The 20,531-nt window shown below is 33.8% G+C and overlaps 2 protein-coding genes and 1 long non-coding RNA gene across 3 annotated transcripts in view; 1 reads left to right on the top strand and 2 right to left on the bottom strand.

The window, feature by feature from the left end:
- The window catches only part of LOC123694690 (cyclin-dependent kinase 14), a 79,340-nt gene extending 68,083 nt beyond the window's left edge, over positions 1-11,257 (bottom strand). The window contains exon 1 of the mRNA XM_045640195.1: positions 11,069-11,257. Coding sequence (XP_045496151.1) covers positions 11,069-11,135 — 67 coding nt within the window. The 5' untranslated portion in view covers positions 11,136-11,257. The remainder of the gene's footprint in view (positions 1-11,068) is intronic.
- A 317-nt stretch (positions 11,258-11,574) lies between these two features.
- LOC123694692 (islet cell autoantigen 1) lies at positions 11,575-13,803 on the top strand. The gene is made up of 4 exons (XM_045640200.1): positions 11,575-12,243; positions 12,334-12,561; positions 13,000-13,230; positions 13,497-13,803. Exons 1-4 carry the CDS (start codon positions 11,674-11,676, stop codon positions 13,710-13,712), a joined length of 1,245 nt encoding a protein of 414 aa, XP_045496156.1. The 5' UTR covers positions 11,575-11,673; the 3' UTR covers positions 13,713-13,803.
- Positions 13,804-17,997: 4,194 nt separating this feature from the next.
- LOC123694701 lies at positions 17,998-20,531 on the bottom strand. The gene is made up of 2 exons (XR_006751836.1): positions 20,475-20,531; positions 17,998-20,097 (listed from the first exon to the last, which is right to left on the bottom strand). It is a non-coding gene; the product is annotated as an uncharacterized LOC123694701 (long non-coding RNA).

The following is a 20,531-nucleotide window of genomic DNA, read 5'->3' as shown; positions in this document are numbered from 1 at the left end:
TACCTTTCTATTATACAGAACATATTCCGTAGATAGATATAAAATTAACAAATAACATACTACAATACTACATACTTAGTAATTATGTAATTTAAGTGTTCTGTTTTTTAATTATTTATCCTTAAAATCCATACTAATATTATAAATGCGAAAGTAACTCTGTCTGTCTGTTACTCCATCACGCCTTAACTACTGAACCAATTTGCATGAAATTTGGTATAGAGATATTTTGATACCCGAGAAAGGACATAGGATAGGTTTTATCCCGGAAATCCCACGGGAACGGGAACTATGCGGGTTTTTCTTTGACTGCGCGGGCGATGGCGGGTGGAAAGCTAGTTGCAAATAAAAAAAAGTGATACATGATACTGGTATATTTTGAAGTCATGAATACTAACAAGGAAATAAATATGTTGAATATGGCAAGGTTTCACATACTTATAGCCCCACGTAGATATTAGATAGGTATATCAAATATCAAAGACAACCGCAAACTTCTTTCAAAATCGCTATAGACGTTGTTTTTTTTTACAAAATTTAACACACGCAGTAATAGAGCAATTTATTAATTAAATAACCAGTCAATTATTAAAGCGTTAGGTAAGTTTTGTCATTAACTGGTTATTACACAATAGTATCAACAGACGGTAAAATTCCATAATTGTGTAAAGCTTAGTATTCTCCTATCCTAACTATAGTTTCTGACTCCCAAACCAAATACCGATAGTCTTCGATCATACGAAATTCGCGATAACAGCAATAAATCATAACTTATGACCATAAGACGTCAAAACTCTTGATTCCAATTATAGATACTAAAAAAGTTCACCTCTTGGGCGCCAATAAAACCTCATACAAATATCGATTTTCATATTCCAATACGAAATGAATCGCCTCATTCTATGAATCAATGATATCCAAATTAGGTTGCTCTGCAACCAACACAAAAATCGTGCTTAATAATTTTGTGTACGTCTGACCACTGTTTACCTTTTATTTATTTTTTTACTTTTCCTATATCTTCCCGCACTTATAAAAATGTATTAAACTCCGATTCTCAGAACAAAGAGAGTGAAAGCAACGTACCCAATCTCCTTTTAAATATCATTGGGCATACCATTGTGATTGAATTATACCGTTGTTATTATTTCAACTTATCACACCAGAGGTTAAAGGACGTTCATTACATGGCCACGTGATCGTTAAATAAATGAGGAAACGGGGGGCTATCGTAAATATTGAGTCATGGTCGATAGTAGTTAATAATTAGTTAATAATTAATTAATATGCGAGTTGCATTGTTTCCCAAAAAATTGTAACGTGCAGTTAATTATTTCAAACAATATTAATAACCTCTAACTGGCACATTCTAATATAATTTTTATATGTACAGTTGGGATAGCGCTGAGTAGACTAAATAAATAATGCGTCATTAATTTTAATACTAAAATAATTGATACTGAAAATAGATTCGACTTTCGTGCTAACATACCTACGCATAATTTTCCCTAGAAACTTTACGTATTTAAATTTATCCCGTATAGGTACCTACTTTTATTTACCTACACGATACGACAGTATAGAACATAGTTAGTTTTAGTTTTAATTTCGCAACAACACTCACAAACAAACAATAGCAAAACATATGCAGCAAAACTACAAAAAAAGCAATTTACGAAACAGCTTCGAACGACGAACGCTCATACATAATCACTAACACCTAAGATACATCGCAATAATACCTCCCACGTCCATTGTATAATACCGTCTTTACATCAAAACAAACACAACACTAGCCCACATCTTCGAATGTGTGTCACCGATGTCTGTGCATCACGACCGCTCATTTATCGATTGTACACTATTCATACAATTCATGTTATCATTAAATTTTCATGAGGCGACTTCTAGGAGCACGACATGCTTGTGTTCCAATCAATAAATACCTCGTATTGATAACGTGTATTATGCCCTGTTATTGTATCGCCAATATATGCGGAATATCACGCACGGTTTTCCTTGATGCAAATTTTTGTTATTTTTAACAAAACAATTGCAAAGTTATAGTTAGGCGTTATTTAAAGACAGTTTGAATTTAGCATTAAGTATTTTAAATTTTTAAATAGCTAACATGCAGCATGAGGTCGTTGCAGGCGTAACTTATAAGTAACTTGATTAGGACAATAGTTTATCGAACTGTGTAAAAGCTTTTGTTGCACAAATAACCTCCTACTTGAAAAAGCTCGTGAAATACAGGATAAACCAATTGAGTCTAATGCTATATTATGTAACATTGGAGTCTAACCTTTTAATCGTCTTACATACACACAAAATAACACAATACAAAGCTATCAAAACCACGTAAAACAATAATGAAGTATCTTCCATACAAAGCTGATACACGTCTCATACTATATCTTAATTAACGTCGACTATATAACATGTTAGTGCTGATTTACACAGGGTCAGTAGACAAGTCAGTCGCGGCGCCGAATTTCGGCGTCTTTAACTGTTTACATAGACTTCAAGCCTCTGTACTGACTTCAAATCTGTTTACACAGGGTTTTTTTCGGGTCAGCACTGATTTGCCTCGAATTTGTAGTCAGTTACTGACCCTGTGTAAATCAGCACTTACAAACGATACAAATCCGATTTCCTTTCCTTTGTTCAGAGCAAGGAAGATATCTTCCAATTTCACAGACGTCTCGTAATTGTTTAATTAAATCGTTGCATAAATCGTTACATGCACTTTTCTGTACTTACAAGTTTTAACTTTTAACGTTTATTACTTTTAAATTTTTATTACATCATTAGTTGGCGTATTAAAGTTAATTTATAAGAACTGAAATGCTGTAACTTTAATTCTAATTATACCCATACGAAATTCAAAATTTGTCTTGATGATTTACTTTTATGGAGTATTACTAGATATTTTATTGAGCAGTAGGCACACATAGTTCATTATTATCAATGAGCGATATATTGCATAGAAACTATACATTCACCGTCTCACGGGCATTCCAATCATTCGTCGATAAATTGCATCTTAATTAAAACGTATTGCATATAGTGATAGTCATATCAAAATTGTAATTACACCTTTATCAGCAATGTTATCTAAGGTTGTCCAATTTGGGCACGTAAATTATTAGAATAACATTAATCTTCCTACCTTTTGTAATATTATAATATCTACCTGATGCAAATAATATTGATAGCAAATGAAAGAGCCACAACAAGCATAACTGAATGTAAAAAAATATTTTCAACAAACATTTAATAAAATTTTATATAAAAATGAAAACTCACTTTTTTTATTCGTATCAAACCTATCCTCATGTCCATTGCAAGTCCTATCGTCATCGTATTCATAAACCTTGAAGTTCTCGAAGGAATACAGTTTGACGGCTTTTATAGACACTGGCGCGCGATAGCAGTAAACGTTACAACTTTCTTTCGACTCAATTAGCCTCTGCGTGAATGTGCAATAAAGATGAATTTACTCAATATCACAGTCTGTAAACAAAGGTCCATAAACGTCACTGTAGCCTCGATAACGTCTAATAGGGAACTTTCGTCAGTACGTTCGAATACAATCGTTTCAATAATCCAATACCGGAAGCGGGATTACGCACGTCGTATTGTTTGTTCGAACAATGGACGCCAATAGAGATACAGCGACATAAACGAGAATCGGTGTTCGAATTTTAAATTTTCGCAAATATAAGTTCGCGGGAGCAAAACACGGGTTCAGTGCGGCGGGAGCGCTCGTCCTGATGACCGCGTGTCGTCTGGCCGGGTTGCAGTCTCCCAACTCGCCGCGCCGGCGCCCGGAATTGTGTCAGACGGCACCCGGACCACTCCGGCCTTTCATGAATACACCTCTCTCTACGCTCGACGCATCAATACATTCGTTACCATATGCACGCTCCGCTCGTAATTGCCGCTTAGACGCTATTATCTTTGGAATATTAATGTTATGATTCAAAGCGTAATGAATTTTTCATAATAATTAATGAAACCGCAATTAGTGCCTTACTTTTGTGACAATATTACACATTTTCACTGTGAAATTACAGAGACAGAATTAACTTTAAGTCAAATGATCACATTTCTTATACTATAGCTCCAAATGTGCGCGGGCGTAGTGATCTTTACTCTATTCTATATTTAGTAAAAGAGATTATATATATAAAGATCTTGCTTAAAAGTATAAAAATAACTGATCACGAAGAATTCATTAGCATTATTACCGGTAAGCAGAAAGAGCTATAAATAAATATCTATTTTAGTTATTTATTTGGTTCACTATTAGCATTGATTATTTGGATTTTTATATTTATAGTGAATACGTTTGAACGCTTGACATTTGAAACCTAAATATACCAATGGCACTGGAAATAGAACAGAATCTAATTTGGAGTAAAACATTCTGTGATATTTTCGTAGGTTTTCTATTTCATCAACTTGTGCACTTTCATTGAAAACTTAATTTCTGTGAAAGTGACACAAATTAATAATATGTAAAACATACCTACCGCTACCGGCTACCTTGATTATTTTAATAATATTAGTTGGTTCAATAAAGAAACGAATCTTCAATGGCGGCCAAAGCTGACTTTGACAGATGGTAGGATCAGCAAAAAAGAAAATAAAAATAACGTAAATTGATAATTATTTTATTAATTATTTCAAATTGTTTTTTTGTTATTGTATTTGTGTATTTATATGAATTATCATATTTAAATCCCCATAATACTTGTAATAAGCCCATAAAACTGAACAACTTTTCCCAAAGAACATATTTTGTCAAATTCCAATAAAACATTATATTTACTTTCGCAAATGCATAATTGTCATTGTAAATTTATGATAAAAACTATTATAGGGAAAATCAAATACATTTTAGTGATTTAATTTTTTCCTTTTTTTTTTGCATACCGTACGGCCGTGTGTGAGCGAGAGGGAATGATAAGCGCCGCCATTGAAGATTCGTTTCTTTATTGAACTAGCTAATACTTATCAACCCACAAACCCAGTCCTGAAGTACAACAAGTAAATCGCGATAAAACTCTACATTATTTCGTGTCTCTTTAAAGTTTCTCATCCATTCATACAATAATCTTCACGCTCTACAATCTAAAACTCCTCTCAATTGAAATAATTTCCCGATACTCCGTGACACAGGCGGGTAAAGTGTAATCTTTTATCGCAGTGTTCACCTCTGGCATTTGAGAGGACACCACGGGTCACTTACCTGGTTAATATAATATCGGACTGGCACGCTATATAGTGAATTACGTAGCTTCCCATTTTCTAGTAATGGAATAAAAACATTGTGCAAAAATTTTCAGGAATGGTTTTTACGAAACTATTTCAATTACTTATTACGGATTGTGTGTTTTTTTTTTTCATTGAGGAGGATTAAGCTCTACAGCTCTCTTATAAAACCAAGCATTATATTTTCGAAAAAAAGCTATAAAATTCAGAAGATCTTTATTCGTACAGAAATCCACTATACTATTGAGCTTTTTTCGATTCTCACAGTTATAAATAAATTTTATAATTATCGTTGTTACGCAGTTACGCAGTTACCGATGAACATAAGAAATATATAAATAGTGATCACTGACATAATATTGCATGCGATATCGAAACACAGGCCAGCTTAATGCGTAATACGCAAAACTAATAGTATAAACAAGCTACAATGTGAATTATAATTTATTATAATAACCTTTTAATTTTGTACAGTAACAATTATTGTCTATTCTACGGAGGCTTTGCTTTGATTCTGGAAAGTAATTGTGAGAATTATCATATTTACTAGATATGTAATAAGTTTTATTATTACATATCTAGTAAATATGTATATCTAGTCGTCGTCGTCAACGACTAGATATGTAATAAGTTTTTGAAAGAGGAAATTTCTCAAAATTAAAATCACAGCTGCTCTTATAATTCTAAAAGCACATAAGAGGGCTTATTCAATTTAACGCAAGTCAAAATCTCCGCGATCTATTAGTTACGATAGATCGCGGCTTGCGCTATCCTTTTACTATGAACAGCATAAGTCCACAGGAGAGCGCCGAGCAACATGTCCTCTCTCTGGAAAGGCTCGCTGCCGACTGATTTTAATCGGGTCGCGCGCAGTGTTTTATAGTACTTTAAAAAAAATTGTAGAAAAATAATAGAGGTACATTAGTTGATTTTTTAAATTTTATCTTATAAGTAAGACGTTCTTTTATTGCAATATGTAAAAATTATATTTAACTAAGTCAAATATCTTGGTGAAAATAATCATTTTGTCGACTATAATTTCTAAAAAAATTCACATTGTTCGGATTTTAATTTCGTAAGTTAGGAGTCCAAAATAAAAAAATCTTTTAACTAACTATTTTAATAAGGATTTTTGCAGTTAGTTAAAAAAAATTGTGTGTTAGATCTGTCAGCGATTTCAGATATTTTTAGCTTCGAAATTGACACTAAAAGCTAAATCAAGTAATCATCGGCTCAGTTATCTTGATGGTATTCACAAATACTGTATTAATTGAAAAAAACTCTTAACTAACTATATAGACAATAAAATTTCCTAAAATTATTAGTAATTCATATGTTTGTAAGATAAGTGATTGATGGACAATCTGGTTTGAAAAATCACATATTTGAGCCAAACAGCGCACGGACCGCGTACACGGCCATAACGCAAGATTTTGTTTACTGTAAAACATTTTTTAACAAGAAAAAATTTCTCAGGAAATGATGGCATATTTAAAGATGATCTCGACAATATTGCAAAATATAAAACTTATATCATTTTCAAGATTCGGGATGATAACGCAAAAACTGCCAACCTGTCGGGCAAAAAATATTCAGGTACGCTCGGGCAGGTAGTATAGTTGTTCACGTTTGCGTGTAAACATTTACAAAAAAAAATGAAATGGGTCAAATGACCAGCAAATGCCATTATCTGTACCGTCAATAAAACGTATTATAACTATGTGGAGCTTGAACGCATCTTTATAGCTGGTACTTTTTGCTGTCACATTATATAACATTGCGACTTGCGTAAACTTTAACAGCTCTCCAGATTAAATAATATTAACAAAACAGGCACATGGAGAGGCATTGTTTAAATGTTGGACGATGAATCTTCATTTTCACTTTCCAGCGAACAAATCCGAGTTCTTTGGGTAGTAATAAAAATGATAAACGACGCACTCTACCGTTTCTATCTCGTGCCCCTATTCGCAACACGCCACGCATCTTTTTGAAACAACACTCATGAAAATCGCTAGAACATTTCTCGTTCATGTATTAAGCGACAGCTATAAATCTCGTGCGTTGACGACTTATCGTATTCTGCAATCTGAAAGTTTCTTATCAAAGAAATGTATCCGTTTAGCCGTCAGCTTACAGGCTCGTTAAGCCGGTATACATTCAATGATATTCTGTGACATTTTCAAGATATACACAGCCCTTCAATTTTAATGAGCCGTGCTGTGGGGTGGTTCGTGTTGCAAATAAAATACATAATGATATCGATTTTCTTATTCGTGATAGACTCGATACTTGCGAATCGATCGGCCTTGACCCGACGGCATCAGTGCGATGTTCATACTTGATCTCGATTTTCAAATGCGAGTTTTGATAGACTGATTAAATAAATGAAACTAACTTGCAACTTTCGCAAAATAATTATTGTAGTTAGAAATGTATATTGCGTATAGTCAGCACTATGACTCACAAGTAAAATTAGTAATTTTTGTGAGGTACATATATTATGTTTTTCCATCATCACATGTTGATATTAATTTAAGTACAAGATCAAGATATAAATTAGAAATGTCTCTTAGTATGGAAAAATCATAAGTAGGTAACATGTGACATGACACAATCTAAAACCCTTTGAATGAATTTATTTCATGATAACGCAGGTAGAATTATAATTTGTCCATTTATGTATTAACATGAGCAAGGACAAAAATTTATATGGGACTTAGGATTTATCAACTTTATTACAAAAATTGTAGTACAATCTTTTGTTAAAATGTCAAGGTATTTAATTTTGTATTCTATTGAACAAACTGTTCTTAAAATGCACATGCTTCGTGTATAGTCTAAGTTATCTTTTATAATATAGTTTTGTACTGATATTTTTATACTTATGAATAATAATATAATAGACGGGCATTTCTCCGCAACTCGACGTCAAGCGCCTATTTTGCGTGAGAGAGGGAGGTGGGGGAAACCAGCTAAAACTGAAACCACCCGAGCTCCTCCATGAAGCCAAGCAGCTTGTGAGGGCTGCCAAAGGCTTCGGGGAGGGACCCAGGAGACCCCAGGTGTCTTGCCCTGTACTCCGCAACCCCCTTACATTCCATGATGACGTGGGCTGCCGTTTCCTCGGTCGCCATGCAAGCTCTGCATAGCGGACTGTCTGTGATCCCTAGATTGAAGAGATGTTTGTTGAAGGGGCCGTGCCCTGTGAGGGTCCCTGTTATTACGCGTAGTTGCACTCTACGTAGGTTGAGAAGCCGACGTGCAAGTCTCGAGTCAATGTCCGGTAGGGCTTCTCTGGCTTGCTTGCAGTCAGATCTGCTTGACCATTCTGCTCTCTGAGCAGTGCTAGTGAGCTGGGTAATCATCATCCGGGTCCAGCTAGCAGGTATCGGTATAATGGGAAAAGGTCCCATGACCGGTGTTTCAGATGCCCTTCTGGCTAGTATATCAGCAGCATCGTTTCCACGTGAGTTACTGTGTCCTTTTATCCATTGTAGTACTAGGGAATTTCCCAGGTCACATACCTTAGTTAGGGCTAAGTGACACTCAAGGGTCAACCCTGAAGTGATTTCATGGCTTTTGATTGCCATGAGTGCTGCTTTGCTATCCGATAAGATCCGAATCGAATAGTTTGTTACATTTCTTTTAATTATGGCCGAAGCTGCAAGTAGAAGTCCTAGGCATTCAGCCTGAAAGACTGTATTATGGGGTCCCAAGGGGTGCGAGATGTTAATGTTTAGGTCCTCAGAGAAGACCCCAGCACCCGTCCCATTTCCAGTCTTGGACCCGTCCGTGAAGATTAGTAGGTCTTCAACGCTGTTGTGTTCTGACGTGTATTCACGCAGCTGTATCTTATATTTCTTGTCAAAGATGAATTGTTTTGGGATCTTATCACTTATGGCAAGGAGTGAGGACTCCTTCTCGGCTGCCATAGTTAAGATCTTACTGTGTGCTGTAGGCAACATTCTCCAGAGGTTTTGTGTCTTTAACCTTACAGCTGTCGCTAGAGCTTCTTGTCTTACAAAAAGATGTAGTGGTGGCAGGTCGAGCATTGCCTCAATCGCAGCAGTCGGTGTTGTGCTCATGCTGCCAGTGATTGCCAGACAGGCGAGTCTTTGAAATCTCTGCAGTTTGCTTATAGCCGCCGATTGTTGTGTCTTTGGCCACCAAACCACAGAGCCGTAAGTTAGCATTGGTCTTATGACAGTTTTGTAGAGCCACATTGTGACTTTCGGGGAGAGCCCCCATCTGTTACCAATCATTTTGTGGCACTGCCAGAAAGAGATGCTTGTTTTTTCGATCTTATTCTCAAGGTGTTTGTTCCAGTTGAGTTTATCGTCTAAGGTAATCCCGAGGTACTTAACCTCTTTCGATAACTGAAGTACGGAGCCAAATAGCTTTGGTAGCTGGTAGCTTCCTAGAAGGCGTCGGTTAGTGAATAGAACAAGTTCCGTCTTGCGCGGGTTCACTGAAAGGTCATATTTGTTGCACCAGCGCTCAACTATTAATAGAGCTCTCTGTGTAATTTCACAGACAACACTCGTGAACTTACCGGAGATAAGTATTACTAGGTCATCTGCATATCCAATGGTATGGAATTTGTTTTTGTTTAGTGTGCTGATCAAGTCGTTCACAACTAGGTTCCACAGGAGCGGTGAAAGTACTCCCCCTTGTGGGCAGCCTCTGGTGACCAGCACTTTCTTTGTTTTATCCTTGCTAAGTTGTATCTCTCTACTGCCTAGCATGTTTATAATCCATGAGGCTACTGTGGGGTTAACCTCATGCTGTGATAGGGCGTTTTGTATACTTGAGTAGTGTGTCTTATCGAAAGCTCCCTCAATGTCTATGAAAGTGCCCAGGCACATTGATTTTTCTTGTATACTTATGAATAGGAATTATTATTTTATTATAATAGAAATAGTATTTCAAATTCATTTTGTGAGAATAATACCAAATCAACTATACATCTCATTTGTGGTCACTTACATATCTGATAACCACAACAAATAATGAAACATCTTGTAAATCTCTGTTTATTGGTTGTTGTCTTTTCAGAAGAATATCACATTACCAGAATATATTTTATCTATGTAATAAATAGTTAGTATGTTTGTATTGAAGGTTTAACATCAACCGATAGTATTACATAATGTGTACAACAAAAGATATAGGTAGATTATTTGATAGAAACATAGTGAAGCTATAGGGAATGTTATCCCACCAGTATCCATGGATATAGTTATTTTCCTATACATTACATAGACTTAAAGGAACAATGAGATAAATTGATTCTTTTTCTATGATGAATCAAGATGTAAATTTTTTTTATCAATCTCTATGAGAATTATTTATATAAAGAAGCATTGATCGAAGATTCAAAATCTGGTATGGATATAATAATAGCAGCAATATTCTCATAATATAAAAATAAAAGTCCTAATATATACCTATGTCTCAATAGTGATTGTTTTCAAACATTATTATCAAACAATGAGTTTCTTATAACAACTTCAAATTTATGAGTTTATGCAAAACACTCAAATCTTAATAATTTTATTACTTCACCGAGACGGGAGACCTAAAGTAAACTATTAACATTGCAAGATAGAATAGCTGATTCTGTTAGGAGCGGTATAAAAACTTGTTTTACTAGTTTAAGCCTTAATCAAAAAAAGTTTATACAAAGTTTAAGTCGTTATGCTAGTGTATTAACATAGTTTGTGAAGGATTAACTTTATAACCAAAACATGAACACAAAATACAAATCTGACAATCACAAACTTACCTTCTTTGACATTCTTTGATGATTGCGAAGACGACACTCCGGGTATTTTATCACTAGCACAATTCATTATATTAATGTCCACAAAACTATTTTAACGAGTAGATCTCATCGAACAGAATTCTGCATAATAATGCTAAATTTTTATTTTGTTTTACCGATACATTTGCAAATAATGCAAAACGCGGTAGCCATTCTACATTCCGATTGTAAATACGAAATCATAGACAAACGGAACAAAGATAGATTCCGTCATTGACAAAAGAACTAAAAACAGAAACTATATTTAATAATATTTTAAAAGAGTAAAGGAGGTATTTTTATTATTAATCGGAATTAAAATAAATCATCCTAAAAGACTGAATTTTCTCAATGTATTTGATTTACAAAATATCTCAATGTAAAGGCACAAACTACAAAGTGTACAACAGATAGGTAAGATATAATGTCAATTGTCATGTGTCATTTCATGCCATATCATTTTGACATAAATGATAATGAACAAAAATTTTTGATCGCAGAACATTTACATGAAAACTATAATTAATGTACAAATGAAAAAGAATCGAACGTTCTCCTGATAATTTTTCTTAAATTGTGTTATAAATATGATGCAACATCAATACTGGGTGACTAAAAAGACTGTTTTAAAGAAACTAGGGACTAAAGAGGATGAATGTATAATAGCGTCCGATGCCGAACTTGATGCAAAGTTAGAATTATTTCAGTCCATTTCAGAGAGTTGTTTACAATTGCAACGAGTTTTAGATCAGTATCAAGAACGTCTATGCGTGCTTGCGCAAGAAGAAAATTCTTTGGGAAAGTTTCTGCGAGATGCGGGCAAAAACAACGATGCAGCTGGGAAACACATGGTGACGGCTGGTAAAGCGATTTCCTATGCTGGACAACAGCGAGTCTCCATAAGAAGTCCTATATTGCGACTGCATCATGAAGTGGAAACGTTTAGATGTAGAGCTGTGAAAGATATGCGTGCAACAGTGTCGGCGATGGAAAAAGCACGTATCGAGTATAGAGCCGCGTTGAGTTGGATGAAATCAACCAGCGCACAGCTCGATCCTGATACTGGTCGCGGTCTTGATAATTTTCGCAAAGCACAGCGACAAGTGAGAGAAAGCAAGAAGGTTTTTGATAAATTGACCCTAGATGTTTTACAGAAGGTAAAGTAGCATATTTATTATCATTATTTATTTAAATGAAGTAGGTATAATACTAAATAAACTATTTACTAATGTAAAATTTACTTTCAGATTGATCTGCTAGCTGCAGCTCGTTGCAATATGTTCTCCCATGTTTTATCGAACTACCAAAACTCGTTTTTGGGTTTCTCAGCAAAAGTGGCACAAACTCTGGCCGCTACCATTGAGAGTATGAATTCTACACCACAATATGAATTTTGCATTTTGAAGAGCTTGTCTGAAAATGATATTGAAGAGGAAAGCCTTGCGCAGGACAAGGATCAATTGCTGTTCTTTCAGGTTTGGTTTCACACATTTTACATGTAACCATTAAATATTGATATTTATTGTAATCTTTAGTAAATTATATTTTGACTTTAGTATATTAGGTATATTATGCATCTAGTTTTTCTGGTATCTAACTATATAATCCATTTTTTTTTAAATAAAGAAACCACTTATAACAATAGTAATAAAAGAAGCTAAATCACTACGTAGTATAAAACAAAGTTGCTTTCTCTGTCCCTATGTCCCCTTGTATGCTTAAATCCTTAAAACAACACAACGGATTTTGATGCGGTTTTTTTTAATAGGTAGAGTGTTTCAAGAGGAAGGTTTTAGTATATAATTTATTAGGTTTTAGACAAAGCGGGCGAAGCCGCGGCCACTAAACTAGTAATATTATAAATGATGAATAATACTTTTACTAATTCTCATATGGATATATATTTTTTACAGGATGAATATAAAGATGACGGTCCGACAACGAAAAAAACTGATGATCAAACTGAAAAACAAAACACTGAAAACGAGACATCAGCTACACAAGAAGAGCCATCTACCTCTGGAACCCTTATTAGTACTGATGAAGATAAGAGTGCAAACATTAGTGAGGATTTGGCTGGTTTGCAGCTAGGTGGTGGGGATATGCCCGCTAATTATGCTTTTATGCCATCTCAACTTTTGCAGGTAGTGCTATATTGTAATAGATAATATAGATTTTACTTTTTTTATTTCGGTTTTGTGTTTAGCGAGATTTTCTTTGATATTTTTTGTTCCTGCATGAATATGTGATGAAGACTTGCTGAATTTTATATTTCCAAATTGTTATAGCAATTTGGTTTTATGAATATTTAGACCAAATTTGTATCACCAAAATGAATGTAGGAACTTTTAACTATATCTATTCAGGTTATTTTACTGTGTACCTTATCTATGAAATTTTTATTTTCAAGGACTTCACTGGAAACTTCATGGAGAGTCCATTACAACCACATAGCATACAAAACGAGGAGCCTTCCCAGGCTTCCCAAACACAAGCAAGTAAACCACTACCAGCGCCAAAGAAAGATGACAAAGCTGCTTGGTTCAAATTATTTGCCGAGCTGGATCCACTTGCCAACCCTGATAACATCCCAGGCTCCAATCATAATCAGAGTCATGCTGCTTAACTGGTATGATACAGATTAAAAATAGTGCAGTCATTGTAACAGATGTCATGCTCTTTCTAATGCCACAGATAATAAATTAGCTATTACTTAATAGTATATCTATAATATATATCTATAATAAAAGATGCTGCTTAATTCGGTTCAAAGTGGGTTAAGTATTGTATGTTTATTATTATCTGTGAAATTAGAAAATACACTTTTATATTATGATGATGGTTTCTTGTGTGTTAACATTATTTTATCTGCTACTTTATAATATGATGTTTGTGGTGTTGTTATATAAATATTACCTCAACAATTCATCAAAGCTAATTACATGTCCCGCAGCCGGAGGCCCCAAAAGAAAACGCAGATGTACTTAGAAAACTACATTTAATTACTAAAGTGAGACTTTACACCCATGTCCGCACGATGCGGACCGGAGTCAAAGAATGAATTTATACATTATAATAATTATAAAGACGTAAGCTTGGATGCTAACTAAGGGAAATCGCACCCACATTCTATTCCCGTGCGAACGGCGTATTCAGCAGTTTTGTACGAAGGCAGGGCCGTAACTCCTCCCGCCGAAGTTCAGCGACCATTTTTGAATATTGTGAAAAAATGTTGCTGGAAGCTGGGGCTCATCTGCTTCCTCATCTGCTCATCTGTGGTCCTCTATAAAGTATGTGTCGATCTGCGTCACATCGTGTACCAAATAGCCAAAATTAAGACTGCACCAACCAGAATTATGTAAATAGAGATAGTTGTTTGATATATTGCAGGATCCTTTTCTATAGCGATAGGGGTTTCTTCCAAATTAACTGAGTTGAGAATTGCGTATCTTGTATATTTATTTCTAATGTCCTTGATATATGTACCGCGTATCTTCAGTCAGTGGCTGTTCCTTAATTTTGTCATTTACATTATAGATCTTGAAATTCTCCGACTCGAACATACATCCAGTAGGTATAGTTAATAAGAATGTACCTTGGAGTATCACGAAGTCCTCTTGTTGCATTTATAGTGAGATTTTAAATGAGCGTGGTAAATATAGTAAGTAATGTATTATACTTCGGGCATTCAGCCTCTATGTACAAGAATGAGTTACTGTTAGTTGCTTTATAGGGATAGGAAGGGATGAGGGCCTGCCTAATCTTATTTGGAAAAATAGCTAAATGAAATAAATCAAGAATATCTGTAGAAACTAATGGAAATTTAAAAATTATTACAATTTGCTTATTCGAAAAGTAGTATCCAGGCTTAAGTATATTATAATATTCCCTATACTAAAATTCTTATATTTGATTCTTATCATAAATGTTACCTAATTTCTTAATCATCTTCCTAACTGTTTCCATAACTAACATAGAATGATGATTAGCTAACTTAACGTATCTAATAAGATGATAGTCATTTAATTTTTTTTTTTCGAATTGAATTAGGTAAATAATGTAATTAAATGATTTTCCAATATCTAAGAAAGAATACAATGATGGCTATTTTAAATCATTAGATGATATATAAACTAAATGCTGATTTTTTTTGAAAATCTTAAATGAAATTTTCATATTTTATAACTTATAGCATCATTGCAACCCAAATTAATACCGGTAATACCTATGATGATGAATCTTCACAGTCAGTAAAGCTATTACTAGCATAGTGTGTAATGTTCGGATCATATGTATACCGATAAGGCGATTCACTATAATTTTAATACTAATAATTCTCGGAATAAAAGTCAGGGCCGTACTCAGGTGGATATAATTCGTGCATATTCATTTCATGCATTTTCAAATATGTAATTTTGTGTTAAAGGTAAATCTCTAATGGGTTTGGAATTAAATTCTTTTCTATCATTTTTACTAATTATTAAAATTATTTTTATTCTGTAAATAAGATGCATTTAATTCTTTACACACAAATTCTAATGATTCAATGAAATTAAATTTAATGAAAAATTTAATTGTCCCAATTTTTTAAACGTTTTTTCAATTTAAATCGACCGCATATATTGAATTCTTGAGCCTAAGGCCTCCTATAAACCGCGAATAAAAGCTTGTAGAATTTTTTTTTTATCCTCTATGGTGGTTACTATTGATTCATGAAGCGAAATGTAAGTCATGAAATTAGGTAATTTTATTCAATTTATAATTGATTAAGAAATTAGGCTATTCACTACCTTCAACAGTACTTATATAGTTTTATAATCTAGTTATATTATCTAATCTAGTTAATAATATAATTAATTTTAAAGTACTACTATTATCTAAAACTAGTCCACGAACAGCCTAACTCAATGTAGTGCTCTCGGGAATTAGACTTTCACGGATGGAAAATCATGGAAAGGAAATTAGGACTAAAAAAATAGGTATAAACTAGTAAAAGGAAGCAACACAGAACTATTCTATGTACTTACCAATTAATCTGGTTACTTTTCGGGATCGATGTTTGATTTAACCTCCAGGCCGCAGAAACCGTAGATTCTGGATCCTCAGCTCCGTAGCGATAGCAAGGTTACTATCTATGCCACGTTTTTTGAGGATCCTACCGACTGCGCCAATTACATGTCCCGCAGCCGGAGGCCCCAAAAGAAAACGCAGATGTACTTAGAAAACTACATTTAATTACTAAAGTGAGACTTTACACCCATGTCCGCACGATGCGGACCGGAGTCAAAGAATGAATTTATACATTATAATAATTATAAAGACGTAAGCTTGGATGCTAACTAAGGGAAATCGCACCCACATTCTATTCCCGTGCGAACGGCGTATTCAGCAGTTTTGTACGAAGGCAGGGCCGTAACTAGCTCTCTTGTATTTGTCAATGTTTAGAAAACAACAACAATATTTTCCTTATAATACTTGAAAGTATTAGTATAAGTAGTAATAGTAGTAGAAAAAAAATTATGCTCATGCCAAAATTTTATTCATATTTCATCCCTAATGGAGTGAAATAGTGGCAAATTCCATTATTGGACAAGGAAATTTTTTTTAATGTTGATAACATGCAAGAAACTTCTATAATCAAATATCTATTTTACTTATGGTATTAATCAGTCCATACTATGTAATTATAATCAATATAATATGTTATTGACTTATTGTAGATGCGTTACCTACTTATATTTCATAACAATTAAGATTTGATAATGTTTTAATGATAGCGCTTTTACATTACAAATTGAACTACCATTAAAGCATTATGAGATTACGTAGTACAAACAAAAATGACTGGTTTAATTAAAATAATATTTTTAATTGGTGATTATCTCCTTTGTTTATTATAATATTGCTATTTAAGATATCACTTAAATTACAAGGCATTATACTTAACGCTTAACTATAACAAATGCTTATGAATAATTATTATTGTATTTTATCAGAAAAACTGACCCTGTGATACACATTTATCTAATAGTAAACTGCAGCATAAGAGCTAGCGCGCAAGAGCAACTTTTGTCTCCTATAGAGTCCGGGAGTGGCGTCGCTAGGTGCGCGCACTTTCTTACTAGCCCATAGAGTTGATGGGAGAGACAAAATAGTTGCGGAGACAAAAGTTGCTCTTGCGCGCTAGCGCTAAACATTAGGAAGACATAAAAATTGCTTTGTATTGATCATTCCTTAATATAGACAAACATATTATACATTCCAGTAAATATAGAGTGAAAAGAATCGAATATTATTGTAATTTGTAGCTTTATGTACTTACCTATCATAACTTAATGTTCTGAATACATATTTTTCGGATGAAACATTGTTAGTTACAAAACCATTGAGGTCAACCGGGGCTATTGCGTAACAATACTTTTAACGACATTTTTAAATCAACGTTCAGATGCTATTAATTGACGTATTAATTTGTAACTCACATGTAAAGATACAATATTTGTTATTTATTTGTATTCAAGTATCAAATTAGAATGTTACTTGATGCTTTCAAAGTTAAAACAATGTTTTTAAAAAGATGGAGATTTTAGACGAGATAGTTGGGGTTAAAGCGTCTTTGGCACATATAATTTAACTGACAGTGGCAAAAAGAACCTTCAATAGCTCATTTGCATTTCTTTTTAATGATACTGTACCGCATACTTGATTCTGTGGTTAATTTTGTCAGAGCAATTTAAAAAAACTTACGGGGCTATGTTGTCTGATTTTCTTAAATTTATTTGGACGCAATAGCCCCGTCATAGATTTCAGGAGTGCTCAACATTTGGTTCGCTTTTGATGCTCACTTATGTATTTTAGAAAAAATACCACAAGAGACGGTTTAAATCGTATTTTAAAAATAAAAGCAAGCATGAAAGTAACGTAATTTATTATTCGGGCACAATTAAAAGATCACAGTACTATTTTACTAACTAATCTCCGTATCATAATCAGTACCAGTTTTTAAACAAAGAATATAAGACGTAATTGAAACACTTATCGCATTTCTTACTAAAAAACAAATAGTGAATAAAATAAAAAAAAACAAACATAACGTCCTCCAAAGCAAAGAAAAATAATTACGGGTACAGTAACCATTAAACTACCCTTCTTTTTTCTTGAATTCTTTTTGGATATTCTTTTCCTAGTCTTTTTTTCTTTGGCGATTCTTTTTCTATTTCTTCGCTATCATCTTGATGCTTGTTAGTCACAATCTTAGTCTTATTTTTCTTTACTGATCCATCTTCTGACTCTTCGCTATCGTCTTCATACTTGGAAGATATTTTCTTAATTTTATTTACCTTTGTTGAATCGTCATCAGTTACTTCGCCATTACTTTGTTGATTGCTTTTTATTTTATTGCCATAGGATTTCTTATTTTTGTTTTTAGTTTCAGGTTTCTTAGGTTTCTTTGTTTTGGTATTTTTTTCTTTATCTTGTTTCACTTCTTCTTCTTTCCTTTTTTTTCTAGGAACTCTTCTCTAGTTATTACTTCACAGCTTCTAGCGATCTTTTTCTTTTTTAATTTGATAGACGAATCACTTCTTTTTATTGTCTGTAAGAGTAAAGTTTCAAAGGAAACTTTTTCGGAATCGGAAAAATAGCGATCTTCAAGTATGGTGATATTTTTAGAATTTGATTGCAAGGGTGACGAATGCGATACTGATGATGAAATCGATTTTGGAACATTTGGCTTTTGGAGTACTGCTTGTAGACTTTAGTGTTTTAGAGATGGCACTTCTTTTTTTGTTGACTTATATTCATAAAATCTATTTAGGGATTCTGCATCAAATTTGTCTTCATCAATGACGTTCCTATTATATGGGAAAACGCCACTTTTTCTGAACCCATTTTTTATAATTTTTGGGTCCAATTCTCGCCAAACTTCGCCTATTAGTCTGCTAAATTCGTCTTTTGGTAATTTGGTACCAACATTTAATCTTTGCCATTGGACAAGTTTCGTATCCCACGAATTCTTCATCGATTTAAAAACTGCTATATCCAGTGGCTGCAGTAAGTGGCTCGCATGAGATGGCAATTTAATTATAGTAACACCCAGATTCTTGGCCCTTTCTAGAATTTTTAACTGTATATGGGTTGAATGCCCGTCAAATATTAATAATGCGGGGGGGGTCTTGGCTTTAATGTGGTAGTACTGTATTAAACATGTATTTTTCGAAAACCTTAAGAGTCAATCCATCCATTCGTAGTTGCCGCGTATGATGTATTTTCATATGCATTTTCAGACGTCCGTTGGTCCCATGTATTTTTTCCACGGTTTATTATTAGTGGAGGCAACTTTTCACCCATTGCATTGGCTGTAAATAAAATTGTAACATTATCTTTGCCAGACGAGGCAATTGTTCGGGTGCTAGCATAGCCACGTGCACCGACCACTTTTGCTTTTTCTGGATCTTTTCTGAAACTGGATTCATCAAGATTCCATATTTTGTCCGGTCTTCCATTAAGATCAAGCTCGTTTAAAACTTCTTCGAGAATGTCAAAATAATTATCAACAATAAAAGGATCTGCTACTGTTTTTCTTGACATTTCTACAGCTTGTGGTTTTTTTAGTGAAAGATTATGTCTTTTCTTAAAGGCAGCAAACCAGTCCTGGCCTTTCGTTTTTAAATGGAGTTTTGTAATTATTTTGCCTTACGTGTAAACTAACCAAATTTAATGTTTCTTTAGATGTAAGACCAAAACCATATTTTTCCATTACCCGCAAGCCATTGGCGAGTCTAAGCTCAAATTCTCTATTTAATGTAGTTGGTGGGCCTCGATTATTTTTCACAACTCCTCTTTTATTTTTTGCTCTATCAGCAATAGTAGTGCGGGGAATTACGTATTTTCTTGCCGCTTCATATGCGTTAAGTTTACCAGCTTTGACCTCATTTACAGCTTTCATTAATGTTTCGTAATCGTAAGAGTCTGCTGTTTTTCTTTTATAGTTCCGTACCATAATGAAAAATCTGTAATAAAATAATTCTTGTTAAAGCTAAAAGTCTAAAAAATCATAGATAAGGTGTTAAAAATAATAAAAATGTAATTATTTTTTTCAGCACTTTGAGTACTTTATTCATTTATTTAATAATTCTTTAGAACTGCGTACAAATTATAAAAAAAATAAACTAGTATCATTGTATAAAAAAAACTAACCCTAATTTAAAAGTTTAGCACCTCTAACTTTGGGACCATAGACGACATAGCCCCACTAAAGTGGACGCAATAGCCCCAGGCCAAAAACCTAACCTCAAAATATTTTATCACACGTGGACTTTGAATCATATGTTGTTTTCGTTAAATAATCAAAGTAACATATAATGTATTAAATAAAATGGGTACTCACGTTTTAAAAACATCAAACAACATCAACAACATCACAAAAACTTGAGATTTCGACGGA

Source organism: Colias croceus, chromosome 9 (assembly GCF_905220415.1).
Source record: "Colias croceus chromosome 9, ilColCroc2.1".
NCBI classification, from domain to species: Eukaryota; Metazoa; Arthropoda; class Insecta; order Lepidoptera; family Pieridae; genus Colias; species Colias croceus.
This window is presented reverse-complemented; position numbering and strand designations above follow the sequence as displayed.

Excerpts from the sequence above, each read along its gene's own strand:
- LOC123694692 (XM_045640200.1), top strand. The coding sequence starts at position 11,674 with ATGATGCAACATCAATACTGGGTGACTAAAAAGACTGTTTTAAAGAAA. Across the intron at positions 12,244-12,333 it reads CCCTAGATGTTTTACAGAAG|ATTGATCTGCTAGCTGCAGC; the intron begins GTAAAGTAGCAT and ends ATTTACTTTCAG. Across the intron at positions 12,562-12,999 it reads ATCAATTGCTGTTCTTTCAG|GATGAATATAAAGATGACGG; the intron begins GTTTGGTTTCAC and ends TATTTTTTACAG.